The sequence below is a fragment of the Aquila chrysaetos genome, chromosome 2 (genome assembly GCF_900496995.4).
Source record: "Aquila chrysaetos chrysaetos chromosome 2, bAquChr1.4, whole genome shotgun sequence".
In the NCBI taxonomy this organism is placed as follows: Eukaryota; Metazoa; Chordata; class Aves; order Accipitriformes; family Accipitridae; genus Aquila; species Aquila chrysaetos.
Window position 1 is genome coordinate 57896235 of NC_044005.1, and position 26881 is coordinate 57923115.

The 26881-nt window shown below is 39.0% G+C and overlaps 2 protein-coding genes across 11 annotated transcripts; one reads left to right on the forward strand and one right to left on the reverse strand.

Annotated features, from left to right (window-relative positions):
• Positions 1 to 16: 16 nt before the first annotated feature.
• On the forward strand, positions 17 to 9791 carry CCN6 (cellular communication network factor 6). The gene is made up of 5 exons (XM_030002299.2): positions 17 to 1507; positions 5345 to 5621; positions 6047 to 6289; positions 8853 to 9046; positions 9453 to 9791. Exons 1-5 carry the CDS (start codon positions 1445 to 1447, stop codon positions 9732 to 9734), a joined length of 1059 nt encoding a protein of 352 aa, XP_029858159.1. The 5' UTR covers positions 17 to 1444; the 3' UTR covers positions 9735 to 9791.
• Positions 1555 to 25123, reverse strand: TUBE1 (tubulin epsilon 1). 10 transcript variants are annotated; one of them, XR_003921580.2, is made up of 14 exons: positions 25024 to 25123; positions 24868 to 24941; positions 23528 to 23580; positions 20708 to 20780; positions 20024 to 20139; positions 18882 to 19003; positions 17364 to 17551; positions 16371 to 16546; positions 15479 to 15619; positions 13756 to 13896; positions 12680 to 12854; positions 11501 to 11615; positions 5445 to 5529; positions 1555 to 2571 (listed from the first exon to the last, which is right to left on the reverse strand). XR_003921580.2 is itself a non-coding variant. In XM_030002269.2 (13 exons), exons 1-13 carry the CDS (start codon positions 25046 to 25048, stop codon positions 2555 to 2557), a joined length of 1416 nt encoding a protein of 471 aa, XP_029858129.1. In that variant the 5' UTR covers positions 25049 to 25123; the 3' UTR covers positions 1555 to 2554. The 10 variants fall into 10 exon arrangements, 9 of the variants coding, with proteins under 9 accessions (XP_029858129.1, XP_040975546.1, XP_040975548.1 ...); XM_030002269.2 differs by lacking the exon at positions 5445 to 5529; XM_041119612.1 differs by lacking the exons at positions 1555 to 2571; positions 5445 to 5529 and adding an exon at positions 7936 to 8275.
• Between the last annotated feature and the right edge of the window lie 1758 nt (positions 25124 to 26881).

The window sequence follows — 26881 nt, forward strand, 5'->3', positions numbered from 1 at the left end:
CGAAAAGCTGCCAGGAGAGGTTTGTCTGTCTCCACCCTTGGAGCTTTTCCAGACCCAAATAGACAGAGCCCTGAGTAACCTGGTCTGATCTCAGAGGTGACCCTGCTTGAGCACTGGTTGGACTAGAGACCTCCTGGGTCTCTTCCAACCTCAGCTGTCCTCTGATCCTATGAAACAAGCTGTGTTTTGAAAGTATGCAGAAGAGATTTTTGAGAAACCTAGGTGCTATGCTCATAAGCTTTTAATGGGAAACACAAGGCTTGAGTCAGACCTGGTCTGCACGGATGCATGTTCGGGGTAATGTCACTGAAATTAACTGATCTGCAGCATCCATTTGGTACTTAGGTATTGTTTGGACTTCACATTGAAGCATGTGACAAAGCAGATGTGCTGAAGAAGAGCAGTTTTTCAGTGATTTACAGCTGACTGCTCAAGAGTTGGAAGGGCAGTTCAGGTTTCACGTGTAACTGCAGAGGGCATGGGGTGCTCCGAGTCGGGGAGCAAACCAGAATTGCTTGGACTGGCTTTGATTCCATATTCCCACCGCCTTCATCCACACACAGCTGCTGCGGGAGCGTGGGCTTTGGCAGCCTCCCCTAGTAACTCCTGGACTTTGCAGGAGGTGACTGAGCGAGGACAACACCAAGGAGGAGCATTCACCAGGGCACCACCACCGTTGCAGGGGTGGATGGAGCTTTTATCTTATCCTGCAGACCCTCGCTCGTTAGCCTGAAATCGGGCACAGCACCTCGGTAGTATTAGGGAGGAGGAAATCTGGAGATTTGAATGGTCTTGTGTTTAAGCGGCATGGCACGGCGGTAAGACAAGGTGCATACTTCACGGAAAAGTACAGTTTGGGTTTCCCCAGTCCATGGAAAGAAGCAGTGCAGGATACGTACTAGTGTTATAACACACTATAGCATCTCTTCCCCTATTTAGAGAGCATGTACTGACAGTGTTAATTTTTACGCTATGATTCTGCTAGGCACAATACATTAGAAATTTTGAGAAACTCTGCTTTCTCTGTCTCAAAAAATACATGTGTTTGGGGCTCTGCCCTTCAGATTTCAGAAGTTCCTGTAATATGGACTTAAAGACAAGTTGAAAATAACACTACATTTCCAGCAGCAAGATTTTAAGAATCAGATGTCACCCCACCCGACCTCAATTAAGTCAGGCAGAATCTGCTGAAGCAGCTGGATGGGATCAAGCAGGGTGTGAAAATCTGTATTCTAACGCTGGGCAGAGAAGAGAAGATCAGTTGGAAATTTCAGTGTGAAGCTGGTTCTGTATGAAGTGGAGAATTTCAAGTGTGAATGCGTGTATGTGTTCGTGCATGTGCTGGGGAAAGTAGGGTTGGCAAGGGAGACAGAGGAGAGCTTTGTGTTCAGTGCTTCCTCTGACACAGCTCAGCCTGTTCCCTATCTCCCAGTTTCACTTCTGAATGTGCAGGAACATGCGGTGGCTCCTTTTTCCCACCATCTTCATCATCCCTTGTACGCAACAGGTAAGTTCATTCAAAAGAAGAAAAAGATTTCTCCCTTCTTCACCCTGTCCCGGTTTAAAGTTTTTATTTGCTTAATGACAAAATAAATTGCAGAGAAGCAAATTCCTCATAAAGAATAAGGAGCCATTCCCTACTCCTGAGTAAATTTCATTTGCAGCTTATTTACTGCATCAGTCCTGATTTTGGTATTTTTTTTCTCTCTAATCTGTACATTAATATGATTCAGTGGAAAAAAAAGTGTTAGGAAAGCTTAAATTGTCAGTGACCTTGCGCTTTTTTTTTTTTTCAAATATAAGCACAAATTATCTGATGCAGTAAGAAAGTAAATATCTTGTCCATGCTCATATTCCATATATATATATATGTATATGAATATATACACAGTGGTCTGACTTCAGGCTAGTTTTACAAATGAGAAAGGCACCTGGACTGTGTTATGCTTTGTCTCTTATGAGAAAATTTTAAGTGATAGCTTTTGGTGAAGGTATTTGTGTCAAAGGCCAATTTCATTACTTATTTACTTAATTTTTAAAATACACTTTACGTATACACAGTGCATTTTTCCTTTACAATCAAGATGAATGTTAGATGGAGAATTTTCAAATGACTGTCTTCCTCTGCTAACTTTCTGCATATTTAAATCCAGACTAAGATAACCAAACATTAGCAATAATACATTGCCTACTTTTTGCTATTTGCTTATTTATGCCATACAGACCTCGTTCAATCTTTAAAATGTAAGAAAACAAACAACAACACATGAAGGGTTCCTACACAATGGTCTCATTTTCTGATCTGCCCATAGGATCAGGAAAAGTATGCAGTGGGCTTGTGTGATGTAGATAGCTTTGGTATAGAAACTTTGGGAAGCAAGAATTAGAAAAATATCTGACCTGTAAACTTTGCAAGCAAACTTTAAATTTTCATTGTAACTTAATAGACTTTTGAAGATTTTTCAGGTAGACTGAGTTTCTCAGTAATTCCACAGTTAAAACTGTCAGATATTTGCCTGATGGTGTTTTTCTTACTGGGAAACTTTGTCACCATTCAGTTGACATCTTTCCCTAAAAAAAGGAGAGAAAAATCACTTGCTTAGGTAGAATTCTGTAGTTTTAAAGCAAGTTTTAATTTGTAATACAAATTAAACATATTGGTTGAAGCACATGGATTATTTCCTGCTACACATACCCATTTTGAAACGCGATATCTGATTTAAGCCACATAACCTCATATAGCTGGCACATGGCCACATTCCTAATAATAACAATACTCTGCTTAAAAGGAAAAAGCAGCAAGAAAGTGTTTCCTAAAGCAACCATACAATCTTGAACACTGCTAAATGTATAGGAACACCTGAGTGTCTTGTTTCCAGAACAAGCCTTTAAGAAGCTTTACACTCCAATGCACATGTTCATCAAATTAACATTATGGTTTATAGGAAAGGCTTAGCTGCCTAAAAAAAAGTATGCTTAAGTTAGTTGTTTCTATATTATTGCTGCATTTAGGTAAAAAAGGATTAGAAGAAATCCTTTATCAGCAAATGAATAACAAAATAACACGTTTATGAAACTGTCTTCTGCATGCTGCGTGGGAAACCACATGACATTGTTTAAAATTCATTTATTATATGAATTGCCTTTGTGAATTAATATCTATCTTAAAAATCATTCTGCCAAAGGAACTTGAAAGCTGCTACTTTGGAGCTTCATTAGTAGCTGTGGATTAAGATAGCGTTAAGTATAGTTGTAAATGACCATGAAAAATGGAAATTAGTGGTAGAAAAAATCCTTTTAAAAGGTCATTTACTGCTGCATGCAATTAGGCGAGCTCAATTATGCTGTGAGAGCTTTCACGGGATTTGACATATGAAATGCTGAATTCTGCAGATACTTCCAGTTTGAAAGCTGAACTGAAAGGAAACCCAGCCGAACGACCCCTTCCCCAGCTTTTCCTTAGCGTCTCTGCTGGAGGTGGTGTCTACATTGCTAGAGCCCTGCAGTTTGGAGGAACAGAGAGAAACTGGTCAGGGGGGCTTCACACGCCCAGAAAAAATATAGGCTGTATATTTTTTTTTTTCCTGCAAGCTAGATGGTGATACTGGCACCTGATGGGGAGCTGGATCTTGTCTTTCCCTCTTGCTCTTTGGGCAGTCAGAGCTGCTTGATGAAAGCAGCTCCCAAGCCTTACATTGTACTAGTGGCCAAGCACTGTGTGTGCCCCCACATAACTATGGATCCAGTCATCCGCGATGAATAACTATATCACAATCTGCATTTCTGCTGAAATCAGCAGCATGGAAAGATTTAATGCTAAGATCTAAACTTGTTACGTTTTAGATGTCGTTCTTCAAAAAAGCAGATTGAATATAGCTATCTCAAACAGATCCTTTCACACTCTGTGCTGACTTAATCTTCCCTCATGCCACAGAAAATTAAACCCATCAAGAATTACTTAGGACTTCCTTTTCTTAAAAAAAAAAAGAAGAAAAAAAAAAAGAGACATGAATTCTGCGACAGAATGTGGAAAACAGTAAATTCTGGCTAGATCTTGACTTCCTACTGCTGATACAAATCTCTCTTAGAGATACGTCTTTGCCCTGTAAGCCCTGGATTCAATGAACACTTACTCATGCAAATAGATACACTCTTAGAAAATGACCTATTAAGTTCAATGCAACTACTAGCCTCCTTTATTAGGGTGCAATTTTTGCATCTAGCACAAGAGAATTTGTAAACACTATAATGCTTCTTCCCAAACAGCTACTCAAATTTTGGAGCAAAAGTAACACTCAAAAGAGGTTTACTATTTTAAAAGGCTTTTGCCATCAGAAGTGGCACACAGGGCAGCAGCTGGCTGTCAAAGAGTGGGAGCAATCAAAAGCTAATTAATTAGATAGGAGGTTTGTGGGAAGGAATATTTGAAATAAATCCACTGTCTACTTTAAAACACTTTTTTTCCTACTTTAGCTCTACTACAGGTTTTGTTCTATTGAAGGCAAAGGAAAGACTGATGAATTTTGTTTCATACAAGCGGTAGGCCAGGCTCACTGGTGGAATGACACCTGTCCTGGTTTCAGCTGGGATGGAGTTAACTGTCTTCCTAGTAGCTGGTACGGTGCTATGTTTTGAGTTCAGTATGAGAAGAATGTTGATAACACACTGATGTTTTCAGTTGTTGCTAAGTAGTGTTTGGTCTAAAGTCAAGGATTTTTCAGCTTCTCATGCCCAGCCAGCAAGAAGACTGGAGGGGCACAAGAAGTTGGGAGGGGACACAGCCAGGGCACCTGACCCAAAGTGGCATTCCATACCATGGGACGTCATGCCCAGTATATAAACTGGGGGAAGTAGGGGCAGGGGGATCACCACTCGGGGAACTAACTGGGCATCAATCGGCGGGTGGTGAGCAATTGCACTGTGCATCATTTGTATATTCCAATCCTTTTATTATTACTGTTGCCACTTTATTAGTGTTATCATTATCATTAGTAGTTTCTTCTTTTCTGTTCTATTAAACTGTTCTTATCTCAACCCACGAGTTTTACTTTTTTTCCTGATTTTCTCCCCCACCCCACTGGCTGGGGAGGGAGTGAGCGGCTACGTGGTGCTTAGTTGCTGGCTAGGGTTAAACCACAACACACCTCAGTGCGTGACAGTGACTGATGAAATGAGTCCTCTGTCTCCTACCTAAACCTCACAGCCTCTCCTTTTTTGGATCCTGTGAGATGAGAAATGTTGCGTCTTCATGCAACTTCACAGTTTTTTTCCATCCCAACTTCATTTTATACTATCCCAGCTACAATAATGCATTCAGCTCTCAAAATATCCCACTGTGTGCAAGTTTTTCCACAGCCCACCAGCAAAGCCTGGAGAAAAACCTTCAGAAACTGGTGAAGTCCACCAGCGCAAGGAGGTTTGTCACTGGCCATGCAGATGCCCACCTGTGCCAACCTGCACCCCCGGGGTAAGCTTGGTGAAGGACGGTTGTGGCTGCTGTAAGGTCTGTGCCAAGCAGTCAGGAGAGACCTGCAATGAAGCAGACATCTGTGATCCCCACAAAGGCCTCTACTGCGACTACTCGGAAGATGAGCCTAGGTATGAAACAGGCGTGTGTGCATGTAAGTTGTTCTTTCACATTCCCTTCTTGAAATCCGGGAGGGTGGGACCACGCAGGTGAATCGTTTTGGAGGAAAACTCTGCTTGCTGGTGCTGCATGGCTCTGTGCTAGGCCATTTATCCTAATATAGTCCTCTGTCTGCTCAGTCGGAGAATCTGAGAGTAGGGCTGGGACTGTCTTTAAACTTACCTGTGTATCAATCAGTGAAACAAGTTCATTGTGCACAAGCCTGTTATTTGCAGAGATGTTGATGACTGATTTAAAGTTTGGTGGCTATAGTTATCACTGGGCATAAATAAAAAATATGTGCTTGGGTGGGAAGAGCTTGAAGCTGTGGGCACAGTAAAGGCTGATCGCATTTTAGCACTCTGTAAGCAGGAACCATGTGCTTCTCCTGTGTTAGTAACTGTTGTTTACCATTTGCAGATCTGGTAGCTGTAGGATGTGAGCTCAATGGAGTTTATTATCTTAATGGGCAGACCTTCCAACCTAACCCACTTTATAAGTGCCTGTGTGTCAGTGGTGCAATTGGATGTACACCTGTATTCACACCAAGATTAGCAGCAAGTCCCTGCACCAGGGTCCCAGGCAGAAAGAAGCCTGGACAATCCATCTGTGGCCCAGGACAGCACAAGCAGCTTCAATCAACAAACTACAGACTGATGTCAGGTGTGCCTGGCTACTTTTCTGGTAAACTGGTTCCTGGTAAACTTTTCCATACATAAGCCTTGCTGCATTTAGCATCCCTGGCTCCAGCAGCCAGGCAGGCAGCGTACTGGCAATTTCTCAGTTCTTCCTGAAGGCCACTGCCAAGGTGACCGGTCTGTCCCAATTACCCCTCTTACTCTTAGGTCACAGATTCTTTTCTCTAAACTTGATGAATATGAAAAGCAAAAAGCCTTTTGGCTTCTGTCACCAGGGAATTGGCCAAAGCTACCTTCAACCCATCTTTCTGCCAAGGTTTACTACTCATCAGATCAGACCAATTAGGGCTGCTGGTGGACAGCCATTTCGCAGCCTGGGAGCCGTCTCACTTCCTCCTGCTTTGTGGTAGCAGGGAGTCTTGGCCTCTTCTTTCAATAGAAAGCAGAAAATGAAAAAAATTGCCTTAGTGGCTTTCGTCAATTCATAAAATTTCAGGTCACTGCAAGGACAATGCTTCTCCCTATTTCTTCTCTATTCAGTCTAATCAAAAGCATACATGAGCTTACCCATGCAGTTATGCCAGGGTCAGTTGACATTCCCTTTAACCTCATTCTTGCTCTGCTGTTAACACTGTAGTTCTCTTTTTTACTTTAAGGAAGCACCATTGCAAGAAGCAGCTATCCTTGCCCTTCCCTGGCCACAGCTGCCTGTGCTTGTGCTGTCTCCTTCCAGGTGCACATGCAAGTTTCCATGGTGAAACTCCTCTTCGTTACAACTAATGTGGGTACCAGAAACCTGAGACATTTATTTGGTGGCAGCTTCAATTGTGGGAAAATTATGGCCCGAATCATCATCATGGATCTATAAAATAAAACTAAAAGGATCACAAAGCTTATAAGAAAACCTTCATAAAAGGCTACTGAGTATATAAGTAGATGCACATAAGTCGATCTGCAGATAAATAGACCTGCTTACAAAACCTGAAGTTCAGTTTGGACAACTTCTAACACATTAGCAGTGGTTATGCAAGTTAGCAAAAATAAAAAAAAAAGCAGCTCATCTTTACTTCAAAAGTATAAAACCTACAACTAGTATCAAAGGCTTTTTACAGAAACATACTTAATGCTGTGTATAAACACACACTCAGTATAGCAACTGACTTCAAATGAAGAGTTAATTTCTAGAGAACATCACTAATTTGATCAAAGAGAGAACATAACATGTTGAAAACAATGGCAACCAAACCATTTGACCCCATGAAATATATTAATTGGGTTTGTGGGGAGCTGTATTTCCAACACCTGGAGCACAGCATTAAGCCATTTACTTTGTAGCACTTCAGCAGCTCCAAAAGCTGAAGTCCAACCTTCAGTAACTCCTTCACTGAGTGCAACGCTGCACCTCACAGTGTTTATTCAGGAATTTGAATCAACTGCACAACATAACCTTGAGAAAACATACCCAGGTTGAAAAGCACACTTCCTATTTAACTTGGTTCAGGGACCTGACAGCCTGTCCCTGTGGTGGCTGTATGTGCTGAAGGATGCCATCCTTCAGGTGATACAAACCCTCTGAAGAAAAGCACCTTGAAATTTTTTTTTCAAAGTGAGGTCTTCCCCCTTCCCTTTCCCAGTGCAGCAGAAGTGTCAAGTCAACTTGCCATTCATGAAATTCATGCACTCAATGGACCAGTATTATATATATATAATATTATATCTATTTTGAAAAGCCTTTTTTCTGTTACTGTGGATAACAAGTGCTAAGTTTCACTTCACTGCTCTTGCTTTGTTTTCTGGCTTTCCTCATCAAATTGATTTACCTAATTCAGATACATAGGGATGTACCTAGGTCACACTTTAAAAAAATGTACCAAGTATAAACAGCCATTTAACTTGCCTTTATTTGTTGCAGATCTGTGGATCTGCAGGCTTTTAATCTGCTTGCTGCAATGAGATCTTTAAATTGCTGTCTACTTTCCAGGTATCCTTGTAATTCTGCCTGTGCTCTTGCCTAAATGCACAGATTCCATAGCATCAGGGTTTTTTTTGCAGTTTCACCATGAACTTTTGCACCGCTATTTTGTTTCTTTTTTAAAGTGTACTCCACCTAATCCAGCCCTAATCCATCAGAAAATAGGCTTTCTAGTGATATCTAGAAGTGACTGGAGAATTTTACTCCTCAACACAAACCCTAAAGCCTTCACAACACCTACAAAGAAACCAACATTAATGTTTTCAGCACCCGTTTTCAAGCTATGCTTGGCCTTAAATAATTTTCAATGTCTCTTCAATTCTGGACATTCCATAAAAATTCCACAAATAACTCTCTCCACATAAAATTTCCATCATATTAAACTGGAGGGCCATACAACACATGCAACTTCATAGCCCTTGCTAGGGTCTGAGTATCCAGTGTCACTAAAGTTTAACAGCAGCTCAGCCAGCTTTTGTATAACTTTGTTTATGCCTCATTTTGAGATTTACCTACAAAAGCACCTTCATAAACAGAAATCAAATGTTTATCCTTTTATTTTCAACTAATCCTTTTGGGGCTGTTCTGCTGCATAAATAATATATTGCTGTCTTAGCTTACAGAAGCTTACCGCTAGTTTTGAAGAAAAAGTGCCTAGTACAGGCAACTCCCTGGACACCCTGTTCCAGGACATGTGGCATAGGCATATCCAGCAGAGTGACCAACGAAAACAGAAAATGTGAAATGAAAAAAGAAAAGAGATTATGCTTCATCCAGCCTTGTCTGACCAATATACTGAAGACAATAAAGGTATTTTCTAATATAAAATGACTTCCTAATAGAAAATCAAAATATTGGAAGTAATGGAAAAATAGATATATTGGCAACTACTAATATAAAATGACTTCTTTTTCCAAGGGTTCTAAAATAACTCTTCTCTGTTTTCTACCTTCAGTCTTCAGCTTTCAATAGTGAACTACAGATGTATAATTTAAAACAAAACAATATAATGTCCTGAAATATAAGTGCTGCTAGTGCTGTCCTGGTGCTCAGTCACTCAGAAAATATTTTCTATTTATTGACTGATATACAAAAGTAAGACAGCTTTCAGAAGAAGTAATTTTCAAAATACTTCTATGTAAATGTTGCAATTTTTTTTACATGTTGAGTTTTTAATGTGTAAAAACTCAGGCTTTTCTTTGTTTTTATATTAAAGATTCCAAAAGGAAAAACATGTCAACCGACATTCCAGCTTCCTACAGCAGAGAAACTAGTTTTTTCTGGATGCTCAACTACTCAAAGCTACAGACTAACTTTCTGTGGGGTGTGCTTGGACAAGAGGTGCTGCATACCTAATAAATCCAAAATGATCACTGTACAGTTTGAGTGTCCCAATGAAGGCTTCTTTAAGTGGAAGATGATGTGGATAACATCATGCGTATGTCAGAGGATTTGCACTGCTCCAGGAGATATATTTTCTGAACTCAAAGTTGTATGACAAGTTACACCACTGACTGTAACGTACTGAGAGTGCAACAGCCCACTCACACCCTGAAGAGTTAGCATAACCCCGTGCCACAGCAATGTTATAGTGAAACTACATATGTGAATATTCATTTTTTAAATAGCACCTGGAAAACACAAGTAAGAGTGCATATTTTTAAACATAATTGTTTTTATATGTGGAAATACATTCTTGAGAAGGATGCATATAACACTAGTATTATCAAAACAAGAACTTTTAGTAATTGAAAAAGGTACAGCAAGACAGCTTCATACCCCACTCTAACAAGTTGTTGCTCACAAAGACAACTACATGTAAATTCACAGATGCTCTAACCTATTAGAAAAAAAAAATTACCCTGTAATACTTCATCTATCATTCTTGATTCTCAAATTAACATTTTTCTACTATGTATCTGCAATAGTAAAACACATCAATGCTGCTTCAAACAGAAATCGTCAATTTTAAGCTCAGATTGCTTTTTGCAGCAGATAATCTTTCTCTAGTGTTATGAATATAAACAATGCACTTGTAAAGGAACAAATAAGCGGGCACCTGCAGATAATAGATGCAAAACTTCAAGGAAATGACTATTTTTAGAATGTTTTCTTAGAAAAATGCACTCAAATGATATCACAATGTTTTCTTGAATACTTCTGGACTTACACATTGAAAACTGTGCTTATTTACTTACACACCCACTCCAACTCTGCTAGAAGGACTTCAAGCTTTAAGAACTCATTGTATTGATCCATTCTGATTTGTAACAGTTCGCTAGTCTTGCTGTTCCAAGACAGCCAAAGCTGGCAAGCAATTGGAAATAGTTGTACGTTCTGTTTTGTAAAAGTTCTTACTGTAATATAAAAATCTACTTACCCTTATTATTATAAATATTAAAACATCTATTTTACTTGCATTCTTTTAAGCATATAAACTTTCTTCTCTGAACAGTCATTATAACTTCATTATAAGTACATGTTTCGCTCAGAGGTATATTGTATTACCCCATTATCAAGTGCAACTCAGCATTCATGAATATGAATCATTAAAATAATGTTAGTTAATACTCCAAGTATAATACTTGAAACAAAATTTATTTTGTTGAATTTTCTGATATTGCCAATTTTGATATCAACTCACAATGCTCTAATACTGCTAAGTACAACATGGAAGAAGAAAAATTAAAGCTATGAACATAGCTTCGAGCATTCTGAAATGACTACTATCCTGCAAAGTTTAAGAACCCAGTTTCATTAGAGACTTACTTTCACCTTTTAAAAGACTATGGGGGCTTTTCTTCTCTTCATAGTTGCTTGTTAAAAAACAAATCTAGCAACAGTGATCCTTCTTTGAAGCAAGGCCTGCCTTTAGTTTACTGTAAGCTGAAAGTCTGAGAAAAGAACTACATTTTTGGCTGCTATAACCTCTCTTTCTTTTCTTTACAGCATATGGTATGTCAATTTACTCTACAGTAAGGAAGACTGCTCTTACTGATATCCACTATAATTAGGTGGCTTCAAATCTTTTACAGGCTGGGCCTTGTCACTTAATATGACACCTCTCAGAGCTGACGAAGCCATTGTCCCAGTCTCACTTTGGAATTACAATAGCTAGGCATGCTGCAATTCATTCTGGTTAACTGAAGTGGTTGGATGCTTGGGGGATTTTTTTTTTTTTTAAAAAAAAAAAACAAAAACCAAACCAGTTCTTCCTTCTTTAAACAGCTATCTTCAGTCTTGATGGGTCTGTTCTAGGCCCACCTTTTGTAGCATCCAGTTCATTGTACTCTTCTATTAGGTCAGACAAAGACGATATGGCTTCAGAAAAACAGCTTTGCTCCATTCCATCTATATGCAGATAATGGTGAAGGTGAGCCTATGAGAATAAAAAAAATTCAGTGTTATCCTTTTTCTTGGCACCTAATTCTTTTGGCTCAATAAGCACCATTTAGCCTGCACTGAAGAGGGGAGTGCAAGCAATGTAGAAAGTAGATTTAAAGATTTATATCATGATATCCCTTGTGCAAATAATTGGCAACTTTAGTAACAATCCCCTATGGAATCACAATCGATATTACTGATTCCTTACACATCCATCTTTTCATATGCTGTCTTCTTGGGTACAGCTGACCAAACTGTATTGAGTTTATATGGCAAGGTTTTGGTAGCAGCGGGGAACACAGGGCTGCAGCAGTGGCTTCTGTGAGAAGATACCAGGAACTGCCCCCATGTCAGACAGAGCCAGTTCCAATATGGACCTGCTGCTGGCCAAAGCTGAGCCCATCAGCGATGCTGGTAGTGCCTCTGTGATAACCTATTTAATGAGGGGTAAAAAATGCTTCACAACAGCTGAGAGAGAGAGAACGCATGCAGAGTTAGAAAAGTGTGAGAAACAGCCCTGCAGACACCAAGATCAGTGAAGGAGAAGCAGGAATGAAATTAAGCCTGGGAAGAAGGGTGTGGGGTGAGGTGAAGGTGTTTTCAGTTTTGGTTTTCTTTCTTGCTATCCTACTCTGTTATTGACTGGCAATAAATTAAATTACTATTCCCCAAGTCAAGTCTGTTTTGCCCATGACAGTAATTGGCGAGTGACATCCCTGTCCTTATCTTGACCTATGAGCCCTTCTAAGGAAAGGAAGTGAGAGAACATCTTGGTGGGCACCTGGTGGCCAGCCAAGGTCAACCCAGCACAAACTGGTAGGCAGATCTGGCAGACACTGCCTCATGGCTGAAGAAAGTAAGTATATTGCCTGGTAGGTACAGATTAATAAGGGGTTTATGCTTTTTAAGCAGCAGCTGTTGGAATGATTCCTTGATTGGTAACACAAATAAAAATCTTGGGCTGTTACTTTTAAGCAGTCCCATTGGAATACTAAGATTTGCTTCCCAATAACACAAGATAATGATTAGTGGCTACAGATGTTATAATAAGAGTTTTACCTTTTTCTTATAGAGCTTCATAAATCTGTCTTTGAGTTCAATGAAAGTTGGTTTTACACAGGTGTTGTTTGCTAAAGACAGAAGGGAATGGGAATGGCCCACAGGAGGTACTGAACACAAACCAGTTTTCCAGCCCTCTTGGTTCCAGGAGACAAAGTGCAGGGAAGGCTTCAACCTGTGATATGAAAATGTAGTTACCTAAGGAATGTAAACAACACAAAGCTGAAGTTTCCTTTCCTAAAAAACAGTCCGAAAAGGTTAACATTTAAGCTTTCAGAACTAAGCAAGCCAGTTATAACTATCATTTTGAATAAGACATTTTAGACTTCAGACTAAAACACTGTGTGTATTTTAAATTTAAATGGCAAATGCCAATTTTGTTAATTTAATGTATCAGGGTTTGAAAAGTAAACTTACACACACATTTCTATAACAGGGACTGCAAGCACTCTGAGATTTAGGAGACAGGCAGATTATTATTGTGTGGGGACAATCACAGTCTACCTGTAGTTTAGAAAAAAGTAAAGTGCTCTAGATTCTCAGAAATTTTCCCCACACACCTGTGTGCCTGTAAACTCCATTCTGTATGCGAAGCTTGCCTGCCTTTTCTGTTATAATTATGTACATCGATAGCATAAAAGGTAGAAACAGAGTGCTAACAATACAGAGTTGTTAAAATAAGGATGATTCCCTATCTACATGAAAGTAACCATGAGAGAGTGGCCTTCTGTTCAGTAAAAACAAACTTCTACTACAGAACATACTCCTCCAACATCTTTTAATGGCAGAAGACCTCTGGAAGGTCAGGCTTTGCTTTCTTTTGCATTTTTGAGAATGAAAGGAGCAGTACAGGGATATCTAGTCAGCTCCCTTTATTTGGAAATCCAAGAATGCTGCAACTTAATCTAACTCACAATGTAAATTAATTACATTTTCTTCCCTTCTGAAATGAAGAAAAATATTTGAGTAAACTGATTCAGTATTGAAATTCTTCAAATGAAAAGTGAGAGTGCTCTGGACAACTGACAACAGTTTCAATAGCAAATCCCATGACAACTTTGTGTAGTATTACCAACCTTTCAATATTTCTGCGAAGGTCTGAAACCTGCACATTTCCTCGAACGAGAAGTGCACAGGCAAGGTAGAGGCTATGCTTTGGATCTGCTTGAATTAGTTGATGTTCTCTACTAAAAGCATCTGAAAACATCTGATCCAACCTAGGTGAAAAGAAAACAGAGTTATCTACTCTTACTAAACCAGGCTACAAAAGTTCTTCAGAATGCCGACCTTCAGGGTTTAAAAGTTCATAAAATTCTGGAGATAAAGGTACATTTAACCTGGGACCATGAATGACAGGAAAAAGATTCAAACCTTTATATGTACATGTGTTGGCATTAGAAGTTTTTTAAAAACACACCAGATCCATTTTTCCTTCTCTTTTCCCTCATGTTACAAGGCACTGGTGAGTCTAAAGTCAGAGAAGTGGACAGACTAAGAGACCTTTATTATGGCAATTTTAGGTCAATGGTTACAAAGTATTAAAAATATGTAAAAGGATTTAACTACTTGAGGTTCTGGTTATATGACAATTTGAGTGGAGAACCTCACTGCTTGTGAAGCATCTGACAGGGAATACCAAAGTGCAGCTGACACTTACAGAACTGATTATTGGCCTGTTACACTTCACTATTTAAAAGGATCAATGAATCATAGATTTGTATTAATTTTGATTAATGATTTAGGAAAAGACAGACTATATATATTTGTCTACTTATTCTAATTTTATGATGTATGACTGCTTTAAAAGATGACACTGAAGATCATATTCTTTCCCTCTTCACCTCCTTAAGCAAGTTCCACTGTACTGTGGGATAGCAAAGATGGCGTCTTGAGGAGGTTTCTATAGACCCATAACATCTAAGCTATTCTTTCCATTTGTTCCAAACTCTCTGCATCTATCATCTCTTTTTTTTTTTTTTTTTTAAATCACCTCTGCCACAATCTGCCTATTAAAAAAAAATAACTAAATAAAGGAGACAAAAACATTACTGTTCCCACACCATTCTGAAACATGATTGACTGAGCATCTCCCCATAGTCTGCTACCTTCCCTCCAGCACTGTACCGTCTCCTCAGGGCATGGTTTCAAGAGATCCAACTGATTGTCAGAACTTGCTATCACAGAAAAGGGATAGTTCCTGCCCTCTTCTCCACTTTCCATACTTCCATCACTTACCCTTAGCTGCCTCTATCACTTTTTGCACCTTTTGCTGACTGGACTTAATTCACTAAAACCAGTAAAATCTATTTTAACTGATTATTTTTCTGCCATGTCAGTGGGATAAATAATCTCACAAAATTTGTCAAGTGTCATCTTACTGTTACAATAAGCTGTTAAACAGGCTCACCGCATCTCCAGACTGAAGTCAGACTGAAGATTACTTCCCAAGGAGTCTAGTTTCTAAATTCCTTGTTTGTCTTTACAGTGAGTCAAGTGTCAACTGTTACTCCAAAGAGCTTGTGGTGAGTTCTATCCAAGTAATACATTTTTCCAACAGAAACATTTCCCAGCAGAGATAACAAAAATACATTTCAAGTTTACTGGCTCAACCGTTACAGAGAAAAGGGACAAAGGATGTTCCTAAAATCAGCAGGATGAATTTCAAAATGTGGCAGACTTAAAACGTTTAGAACTTCTACCCTTAGTTTTGCTATAGAACAGATTTTTTTTTAATGAAAACTATGGAAGAATCAGAAATTAAGCTTCAAATGTAAAACTTCCATAATATTTTTTTCTTACCTTCTAGAAGGTACATTAACATCAGCTAACGTATACAGAGGAGTCAAGCTTGAAACCAAGTAATGAAGTCGAGGAAATGGAACCAAATTCATGCTGATTTCATTAAGATCCATGTTAAGCGAACCTTCAAACCTAGCAGAGCTGAAAAATTAACAAACTGTTACAAAACTGTTATAAACTAGACTAAATTACTTTTATAATGTAAACATTCATTAAATCTATTTCTCAACTGTTCTGTACGATAAAATAGTAAAACAACAGAGCATTCAAGAAACTGTTCATGTATAATTACTAAACTTTCACATTTGGCAGTAACAGTGCTATATCTTACTTATTTACACTTCTCATTATAGAACAATAAATCATGAAGAATAAGACCTTGTTTCCCAATTGTAATCTTTAGCACTATTTTTCAGTACGTGGACATAGCTGCTGAATACCAGTTTTAATAGGCTATAATAAAACATGCATGACTTAGCAGTCCTGACAAGCTGTTTAAAAGAAAAGCAGGCCGATACTCCAGAAGTATATTTCACCAATGTTTCTTGAAGCAATAGACAGTTTAGGAGCAACAATGATCTGACGTATTTATAAAACAATACAACTGGCCTAGAAAGGCAAACCTCCCTGGGCTCCATTAAGCATTAATGGAACATAATATCCTTCTGCCTATAAACCTTTTCTTACTTCAGTTCTAAGACTATCATGGCTAGAGCAATACCACTGCAATCTGAATACTTCCAAATACTTTAAGATTTAGTAGCTCATTCATAAAAAGAGGAGACTCATATAAAATGGAAACCCATTTTCTTTGAGTTGATACAGGACTGCATATTTGCAGCACACACCACCTCCAGCAATACTACTTTTACAGAATAACCTGTAACTTTACCTTGTCAGGTTCAACAGCAAGTTAGCTACGATATTATTCATTGCGTCAAACGGCTTCTCTTGTACAGTTTTTGCACTGCCTGCACTTGATGTTACCAAGCTGTTTTGCTTCACAGTTGACCCTAGCTTCCCAGAATTGATCATCTGATGAATTTTATTAACTATATCAAACAGAGACTTGAGAGAGGAAAAAAAAAAAAGCATACAAATAGTCTTGAGCAGAGCTTTCAAAATCAGTACTCCAATTTTCATTTCAATTAATCTTAAAGAAAAAGCTAAACATGGTACTGTCAGTTCAAAGATTATACCTTTGATACATGTAAGTCCAACTTTTGACCAATTCCAATTGACTGAAGTGTTTCTAAGTCTGTTCCCTACATGTCACAAACCTGTACACAGCTTGATGAGAATTTTGAATTTTATTCAACTATTCAAAGTCCTTATCTTCTAAAATTACATTTTAAATTTTCATAATTCCTGTGAAAGCAAAAATATATTCTCTAAATATATTTCACTTTCTCTTGCTTTTTTCATAAACAAACAGCAAGAGTCATCAAAGTTATATTCAAATGATCCAGTGGTTTGCGTGGTCAGGTATGCTTATGATGACTGTATCACTAATCAGTAAAGTCAAGTCTGTTGGAATTTGGAATGGTTAGTCATTTGCCTTGCAGGACTCTACTAATACTAAGCACAAATTGATTACTAAAAGATAAGACTCAGCCTCAGTAAATGGAAGCTTTTCACTGTTTACCTTGAAATAGAGATGAAAAAATTCACTCTAGACTACTATGAAGGTGCAGAGCAACTTTTTAGTGATACCCATATTAATTTCAAAAGCCTGCAAGTGACTTGGGAGTTCAATTATTACTTCAAAAAATGAAATTATGCTTTTTAAGACTTGGTACTCAAATCAATACACAGAAGGAAGAAACACTTCCTATGTGCAGTCTAATAAAAAAGAAATTGACAGTAATAGAATACTATTTCTTACTTCATTCTCTATTGGTAGCACACAGTCTGCATGTTCATTAAGCTCCTTCATAGCCAGAACAGTGTTATATGGAGAAGTAATAACATCATCTTCACCAGAGGGATAAACTGAAGTAACGCATCTATATACTTCTGGGAATTCATCCTCAAGCAAATTTAGCACAAAAGTTCCGAGACCAGATCCTGTCCCTAATTATGAATGAAGACAGAATGAGAGAAGATAAAAGGTTCCCCATGTTATCTTAAGCCTTAAGTCTCATATGTTGGAAACACAGCTTTTCAATCATATATATTAATAAATATTTTCTGAAGCATTTGGCTGACAGTAGAGTCTACTCAGATATAAGTTAAGGCAGGAAGGTTTTTCCCAGACAGGACAATAATTAAGTGATAAAAGTATTTCCCATGGTATACCAAACAGGATGAAGTATACAATCCCCAAAATTTCTGCAAACCAAGAAGTCCTATTAAGTAAACAACATTTTTCTGACCTAGTATTTTTATTTCTTATTTTAAAGTCTTTAACTTGAATTTTGAAATAACATATTTGTTTAAAAACATTGAACTGCCCCAAACAATTATTTACTTTCCTTTTGGGGTTTCTTTACAAAGTTTTCCCATTCTCCAGTCAAGAGAGAGCAACCCCTTTCCCCCAGCACACACTTTTTTCCTCTTAGCACTAAGCACATAGCATGGAGTTCAAATCAGGAAACTGAACTGTGTTTTTTCTGTCTTGGACAGCCAACAGTCTCAGCAGCAGACAATTTCATCTATGAATAAGACAACAATTTTCTGCAATACAGAAACAATATCTGCAGGGTCTCTCAAATTAAGCAAATGGCCACAAAAAAGGCCCTTGACAAAACTCTTGCTTCATATTTAGAGCTATTTTCTGTGACTTTTTCTACTTCATAACCAATTATAATACATGCTCCCCCCACGTTTTTTGGGGAGGAAGGCTTAGTGGCAATTCAGTAATGACAAAATTGTCACTGCAAGGGATTCTCCCTTCTGATTTATTAAAAAAGTAGCTAGACTGGATTCAAGAGAATTATGTGGAAGGAAAACAGAAAAACAAAGTTTTTCTAAAGTTAAGCAACATTAGAAGTCTCCTTCAAAGCCCTTTGGAAAACTCTTTCCCCACAATTAAAAACAACTTGATCAGAACAATGATGTCAGTGTTCTGAAGCCACTGTCCCTTCTTCTGATCAGTAATACCTCAGTGTTTCCTTCTATTTGGTACCTGTCTTGATCCACCCACTGCCTCATATTTAAAATTTCAGCTCTATTTTTGTTCTGGGTAGCACTTACCTTAATTCATGATTAAGGCTCCTCAGTGCTCTAATGAAACAAATAATAAATAATTACAGGTCCACTCAATTTGACTGTATTAAATCTTTTTATTCTGCATTCTGAATGATCTAGATTATTACACTGATCTTCTTTTCAAGATCCAGGTTTTTCCTCTTTCATCTGTGGCTGGTGCAATCATACTAACCATTAAAAAAAAATTACTTACCACCTCCCATAGAATGAATTATAAAAAAACACTGTAGACAGTCACAATGTTCTGCAGCTTTCCTCAGCTTTTCCACAATGTTTTCCCGGTACTGATAGCCATATAGCTTATGACCTACAGCCCTGAGGATATGAAAAGTACTTTAAAAAAAAAAAAAATCCATCAATCAATCTTTCAGTTTTTTATTTTAACCCCTCCTATTTGACATTTTAGAGTTCAGAGTCCAGAGCTGGGTGCAACACCTAATTTGTGAGAGTTGCTCAGCTGTGACTACATCATGTGAATATGGGAGTCAGGATATGGTTTCAGTTTTGAGGATGCAAGCAGCACAAAGCTCACAGCTTTGGAGCGTGCACTATTATTTTGTGCCAATAAGGAAATAAACTCATACATTGGATGATCAAATTGTAATTATGAAATGAAAGTTATACTCTCCTTAACAATAAGGATATCCCTATGTAATATGTATCCTAATCCTCATTTGAGTACTATGCGAGTCAGTTGCTACCAGTAATAAAAAAAAACCCCAAACAGCTCGTTTTCAATAAACTTTCCCGCTAGATGGTGGAGTTACAAGATGCTTTATTCCCTGTATTGCACTCTCTTTTGGTACATTTACTGATGATTTACTTTCCAGTCTGTAGTACGCTGAATATTATTATAGGCGCGTTAAGGTCTTGGTGAAAATTTGGAATTCATTATGTTAATCAATCTTTTTCTGAATTTCTTTTTTTGGTAATGTAGTTTATAAGCATGTAGCACTGTGGTGCTTAGAAATCAGGAGTGCGTTTTTTCATATATCTCATTTCCACACTAGTTGCACAGTCTCAAACTAGATTATGGCTTCAACTGAGCAATGGAAGCAGCTGAATACCAAAGAAACAAAAATAAAAAGCATGTTCTTTTGAAAAAGAAAATCAAAAAAGAGGAAGAAAAAATAGATTAAATGATGTATCAGCAGAATTATCCTTCTGTAAAAGGCTTTTCAAAGCCCTCCTCCAGGCAACAGTGACACCAAAGTTTACTGCTAATATGCTGCAGCTCCCCAGGTGCAGAAGGAACCAGAAAGCTACTGTTATAATTTCCCTTTTAAAATGCCATCTAATTAGTTGCTAAGAAGTGCTTTCTGAAGAGGTTCTCACCAGTTGTTTCCTGAACCAGAAACATCTGTGATAAGCTGCTTGCTATCAAACACATCCCTCAATGGTCCCTGCAGAATTTCATTTACCACACCCTCCTCCATGTCAATCAACAGTGCCTTTGAGAAAGGAAAGAATTAAGATTCAGTTAATAAGCAAACCACCCTTTGAAGTAATCACACAAAGAAATATAAAATTATTTACAATATAAAAGGTAAGTTGTTTCTACTGTGCTCCAGAAAAACTTTTTTTAGTTGTTAATTAGGGGACCAACTAGATTTACCTTGGCTGATTTGCTAGAATTTGTTCAATAGGGATAGCACTTCTGATAATGCAATTTTGTTAAAATCTTACAATATTCTGCCCCAATACTTAGGAATAAAGAAATTAAAGCATTTTTATGTTTCAAGTTTTCTTGCTTCTTAATCACTTAAAGTGGCTCAAGGATACCCACTCCCTAGAAAATTCAGATAAAAACTTGGTTTGTAATATCTGCAAACATTTTATTAAAATTATAATTTAAATTACTCAACAAGACTAGCAGCAAACTGCATTACTGCACTGAGAAAAAAGTTACTATTGGAAATTTTACTATTCAAAGTAGTATTTAAAAACATATGCAATTATAAGGACCTTATGAAAATTCCTACACAGTTGGACCTAAATATGCAATGTAAAAAGAATGACCTTTATAGATTGCCTTACTCGTGCTTTTAAAGAGCAGATTTTTCCTTTGTAAATATCAGGACCACCACCACTTCTGAAAAAGAAAAAAAAAATCCAAGCTCAGAATCACAATATAAAATAAGGCAATATATATTAGAATACGATTCCCTCCTTAATCTTTCACATTCAGAGGACTGTTACAATGTAAACAAAGAGAAATACCCTGAACATGCTCCTAAGAAAGACCTCATAATTGCATTACTTTAGGGAATTACAGGACACGCTCTCAATCAGAAATATCCTAAGCAGTACTTCAGGAAGCTGAAAAGATAAGTATTGAAAGTTTACTCTCTTTCTCTTTTTTTCTTAGATACAGCCTCTGCTCCGTGGTAATTCTACAAGCATTGCCAAAACTTGAAAGGATTATCTTTTATGCAGCATGTGGTATATCTGCATCATATACTGGAACACAGAGCACCAAATAGCACCACTAGCTTTTCAATGGGGGTAGCACAGCACTGTACTACTGCTCAAGGTGTGAAAGCTGTGTAACTGCACTAGCACGGCACTGTGCTTGACTTGTTTTGCCATTAAGATTTACCAATTCAGAAATCATGCTGGGCTGACATAGCTTAATTTTCCTTTTTTTCCAGGATTGGTTGTACTGAGCCAACCTCGGGGACTATGCATAGTGTACAATCACATTTTTCTGCAATGAATGCTGGTGCTTCTGCACTCAAAGGATGAGATACTCCAGTCTGGCCAAACTATATTCAACACAGGGGAAAAGGCGGGGATACTAGAAGATGGATCTAAATTTTCCCCTCAATTATTTACCTAATTTGGGGGCTGGTCAAGCCTAAATTTAAAATATCTCTTAGACTATTCTACATTCAACCACAATAATACTTCAAAAACAACAGCTGAAATTTGCTACAGCACCAAATGTTCTGACCATGCTCAGTCTCATCAGGAATGAGGGGAAGAGAGTATGTGGCTGCAGTGGATTCCTCAATGATCTTCCACCCTCTCACTCAAAGCTCTCCAGGACACTTCTCATTAGTTGAGCAGCTCACAGCAGCCTCCAGTACTCACATGATTCCTCTAGCCTACACAACTCCCTATATGAGTCCACTACAGCACCAGTAAATCCAGCTAGAGAAGTTCTATTTCTCTTCAGGGACTAACAAAACTCAAAGAGGAAAAAAAAAAACAAAACCCAAACAAAACAAACCCCACAAATCAACACTTCTTTCTCTTACTATTGTCTTTGTGGTCTTTCATACCAGCCCGTACTTTCAATCATTTTGATTCAATTGCTGAAAAAAATCCCCACATTCCCTAGAATCCCCTAGGCTTAAGAGATGCATTCCTGCATATAAAACCATACATATGCATAAGCACATTTCCCATATTACACAGTTTAATAATTGCCATAACAGAAAAAAAAAGCGTGTCTGGTTCTCCCAGAGTGTTGTTCATAGCTGTTTCTGACAGGATAACCCATCTGGATTAATTACTTTGAACAGGGGTATGGCATAGCATAGAAGACTGAAGTTTGTCACTTTTATGACATAGGATTTTATGCCTGCAATGACCTGGAAGGTCAACTAGTTCTTTATGATAAAACTAAAAAAAAAAAACCACCCCCCCCCCCCCCAAAAAAAACCACAAAAAAACCCCCAAAAAACCAACCAACCAAACAAACAAAAAAAACCAACAAAACCCCACAACAATAACAAAAAGACAAAACCTCACAGCCTGAGCAAGAGTTTGAAATGACTCTTCATAACTAAACTGTGTTTCAAGTCTCCAGTTAAAAGTGGGAATTATTTCAACAGGAAAATGAACAGCGCCTGGAAAAGATGGGATTTGAATAATCATTCTTCTGTTTCATAGGTAGGGGATTCTTCCTCGAAACTTCTGCAGTATTCAGTAAGGTAAGTCCTTCTTCTTTAGGGAGAAAACAGATGTTTCTATTGCAGCCAACCTGTCAATTATAAATTTGGTGGTTTCATCTTGTACATACAGAACCATAGACATTGTTTATAACCAAGTTTTCTTGGTTAAAAAAACCAAAGAAGATATTCTAGGAAATGCCCACATAGAAATGGCAATGATAAACTCCAATGTACTTGCACATTCTTTTGAAGAGGTAGAATTTGAGACAAAACAATTATTATTTCAATGCCATTTTAGTTAAAATTGCATGCTGTAGTGCAGCCTTGCCATGTGATGGAAGGAAACAAAGGCTAGTCAAATGCTTTTTAATTAAAATGCAACAGCAATATCCAAGTGCGCAACTATTTTATTCTTGCATACTGCCAGGATTTTTGTAACTGGGCAGGTAAGAGATGACTGAATGCTCTTTAGGTATGAATTTGTTAACTTTAAAAAAAAAAAAATGATAGCCACCACTCTTTGTGCAACAAACTAGTCAGATAAAAGGGATTTAAAAACTGACATGACCTTTTCTGATTACCTTATATACAATTCCTCTTACAACTCTTCTAGAAAATTCTCGTAAGTTGGTATTCAGAGGGCTTGCAGTCTGATCATGATTCGCAATGGCAAAAGCTATTAGATCTGACTGTCCATTTTTGGGACAGAAGGAAGGGAAAACAAACCCAAACACTTTCAACAGCTTTAACTACTGATGTAAGTATAGTTAAAATGGAAAGGTAAAGAGAGTGTTTTGAGAACACAAAAAAGCAAAATCTTTTTCTAGCACAAACTAAATATGACCTGAAACAAAGAAAACTGTAACTTAGGTTAAGAGAAGATACTAGAACTGTTGATCTACTGTGTTAAGCTCATGAGCTGCTTGATAAGGAGACTTACCTTGTATCTACGTTCCTAAAGAAACTGCTTAATGCTTCATCATAAATTCCTTTCTAAAAGGAAACAACACGACATAAGATGATGTGTAACGTCATAAATTCTTGGTGCTTTTTCATAGAGTAATTTAAGTTGGAAGGGACCTCTGAAGGTCATCTGTCAAACCTCCCCACTCAAAACAGAGCAAATATCTACGTTGAATCCAACTAGCTCTAGTCAGCACTAAAAAGAACATTTCATTGAAGCATCAGCTTGATATTAAAAACTGACAGGAGGATGTAACTAAAATTAATTTTTCAGCACAAGATTGAACAACCACTCTTCCTTCATTTCTAAAGATTTAGGATTTTACTAAAGATCCCAATGCAAATATTAAATTGAGCAGCTGCTGTTTAGCTGACTCTGTTCATCAGATAAAACACTCAGTTCATCATGGGCTCCATGCCCACGATACCGACGTCCATGAAGTTCTGTGGAAAAGAAAGCACATCACACTGCATCAGCGATTCTTAAACTCCCTGCTGAGGGGTGGCGTGGAAATTACTTACCCCACCATAAAGCTAGAGAGACCTGGCAAGTTTGAATACTTTAACATAATTATTTTACAGACTGCTTACCACATTCTTAAAGACCTGATGAAGCAGAATTTGGAAGCACCTGTTCCCTACAGCACTAAAACCAAGAGACTCTCCATACACATATGACTTCATCCACTGCCTTTTTACAGCTGCTTCAACAGAAGGCATTGAGAAGGACTGCTCATCATTGTCTGTTAACATACGGTGTTTACCAGGATGTAGTATCTTTATAGTCATGGCAAGAAGAGTGCATTTTTGTTCAGGGTACTCAGCACAATCCTAGGCCCTCTTTACGCTGCTATTTTGGTCAGCAGAACCGCACAGCAAGTCACCGCACGGCATGTGCTAACACGGAAAACAAAGGCGGGCTTTGGCGGGCTGCTTTTTCGCTTTACTGCCAGTGGCAAAGAACCTGCATTGAACAACCCTCTCTTTTCACTAACTGCCTCAAACCCGGTAACGCCTGCCTGTAGGGAGACGTCCCGGGCTTTTCAAGGTAAAAAGGCTAGAGAAAGCTGATCTGAACTAGAGACGATTAGCTAAACGGCATAAAAACCTGGGGAGAGCTTTGCTCGCAACGAAGCGGCCTGGGCTTAATCAAATAAATACAGTGCTTTGCCGTCACAGTAAAGAACACGAGGGCCACGACGCGAGGGCCGCCGCGGGGAGTGCAGCGGGCGGCTGGCCCCAACCGCCGCCCCCCCCCCCCCCCCCCCCCCCCCCCCCGCCTCAGGCCAGCAACGAGGGGGGAAGCGGCGCCGTTACCTTGTTGACGGCGGCGTGCTCCCGCAGCGCCAGGTCCCAGAAGCGGCAGCCCACCTGGTTCCCGCACTGGCCCACTGCAAAGGGGAGGGAGAGAGACACGGGTCAGGCACGGGGAGAGGGCAGCGGGGAGGAGCTCTGGCCGCCACGGCCCCTTACCCTGCACCACCACCGACTGGGCCATGGCGGGCCCTCCTCTTTCGAACTCGGCGCCCGGAAGCCGCACCCCCTTAACGGCCGCGGCGGGCGGGCTTTTGTAACGGCGCGGCCTCCTCCCCCCCCCCCCCCCGCCTTCCTCCTGCGGTGGAACGTCCCATCCCTTGGCTTATCTGCGGGCGCTCGCCGCCTACGCGTCGCGAGTGGAACATTCCATTAGGGAGCAAGGGGGGGGGGGGGGGGTGAGGCTGTACCTCGCGTGCAGCGTGGCGGGCGCGTGGGCTCGCCTCAGGCCGGCGGGTCTCAACGGCCGCTAGTCTGAGGGAGCGGCGTTTGGGTGTTGGTCCTGGTGGCTGCGACTGTTTCTATAACGTTCAAGGTTTGGTGTAAGAATAAGTGTGCACGGAGAGAAGCTGAGGGAGTAGTAAGGTGTCTGTCGCCTGTTTGGCAGTACGGGAACAGCGGACATAGTGAGGTACTCAGAAACTCCGTGTAGTCTTGAGGGTGAACCCGTCAGGGGCCACGGGGTCTCTGCCAAAGCCCAAACACAGGAGACGTGGCAGAGATCTAAAATGAAGTCTTTCTGTGGGAGAACAGAAATACTTCCATGCCATGCAGTTCATTACCTTTTATGGCTAAAAATGTGTGATAACATATGTTTTATTTTCCCCAAATACATTATTCAGAGCGATGGTGTGAAATGTGCCAAATGATATGAAAATACAAATTAAAACTTAAATGAAAAAATGGTCATGTGGAAATCCTGTAATGATGTACCCTTCCATCAAGTTTGCAAATTATGTTTTTCTTTAAGCTCAGTTTCATATTTCTCATGCAAATAATTGTCCGCAGTGCAATTAGGAGGTGCTTTTGCCTATGTGTTGAACATAGCAACTTTGGGACTAAAAATGAGAAACGAGAAATATAGAGATGCTATTGTCTCAGCATGGTAAGACTGGTCCACGGCATAGCTATGCTGCAAAATGATGTAAAAAATGTGTGATGTGCAAAGCAGTCACTTGTAGAAAGCTCTCTTGTGACACAGATGGCATTTCTGCTTCCTGTGGGAGAAGAAAAGTACTTCCATGCAACCCAGTTCATTAGGTTTTATGGCTAAAACTATCCAACAAAATACACTTTTTCCAAACATATTATTTCTAGTGCTGGTGTGCAAACAAAATTTGCTAAATGAAATTCTTAGTAGAAATCTGAAGTTCAGTGTACCTTAATCCTTTATTTGCTCTGGAGAAACCATGGTGCTGACTCCTGGACAAGACCTAGGATCCTGTAGAGATCAATAGTAATTCCCCAGGAAAATAAAATTATACCAAATGACTATTTTAAAAAACTTTCCTGGAAGGATGAAGTATGTATTGCAGCAAATACAGTATTGGACAATATAATATAATATTGCATTACATATAAGAAATACATATCAAGACTAATTTTTTAAAACTTATGTCCTGGTTTCAGCTGGGATAGAGTTAATTGTGTTCCTAGTAGCTGGTAAGGTGCTATGTTTTGAGTTCAGTATGAGAATGTTGATAACATTCAGTTATTCAGATGTTTTCAGTTGTTGCTAAGTAATGTTTAGTCTAAAGTCAAGGATTTTTCAGCTTCTTATGCCCAGCCAGCAAAAAAGCTGGCGGGACACAAGAAGTTGGCACAGGACACAGCCAGGGCAGCTGACCCAAAGTGGCCAAAGGGGTATTCCAGACCATGTGATGTCATGCCCAGTATATAAACTGGGGGAAGTGGCAGCAGGGGGATCGCTGCTTGGGGAACTAACTGGGCATCAGTCGGCGGGTGGTGAGCAATTGCACTGTGCATCATTTGTATATTCCAATCCTTTTATTATTGT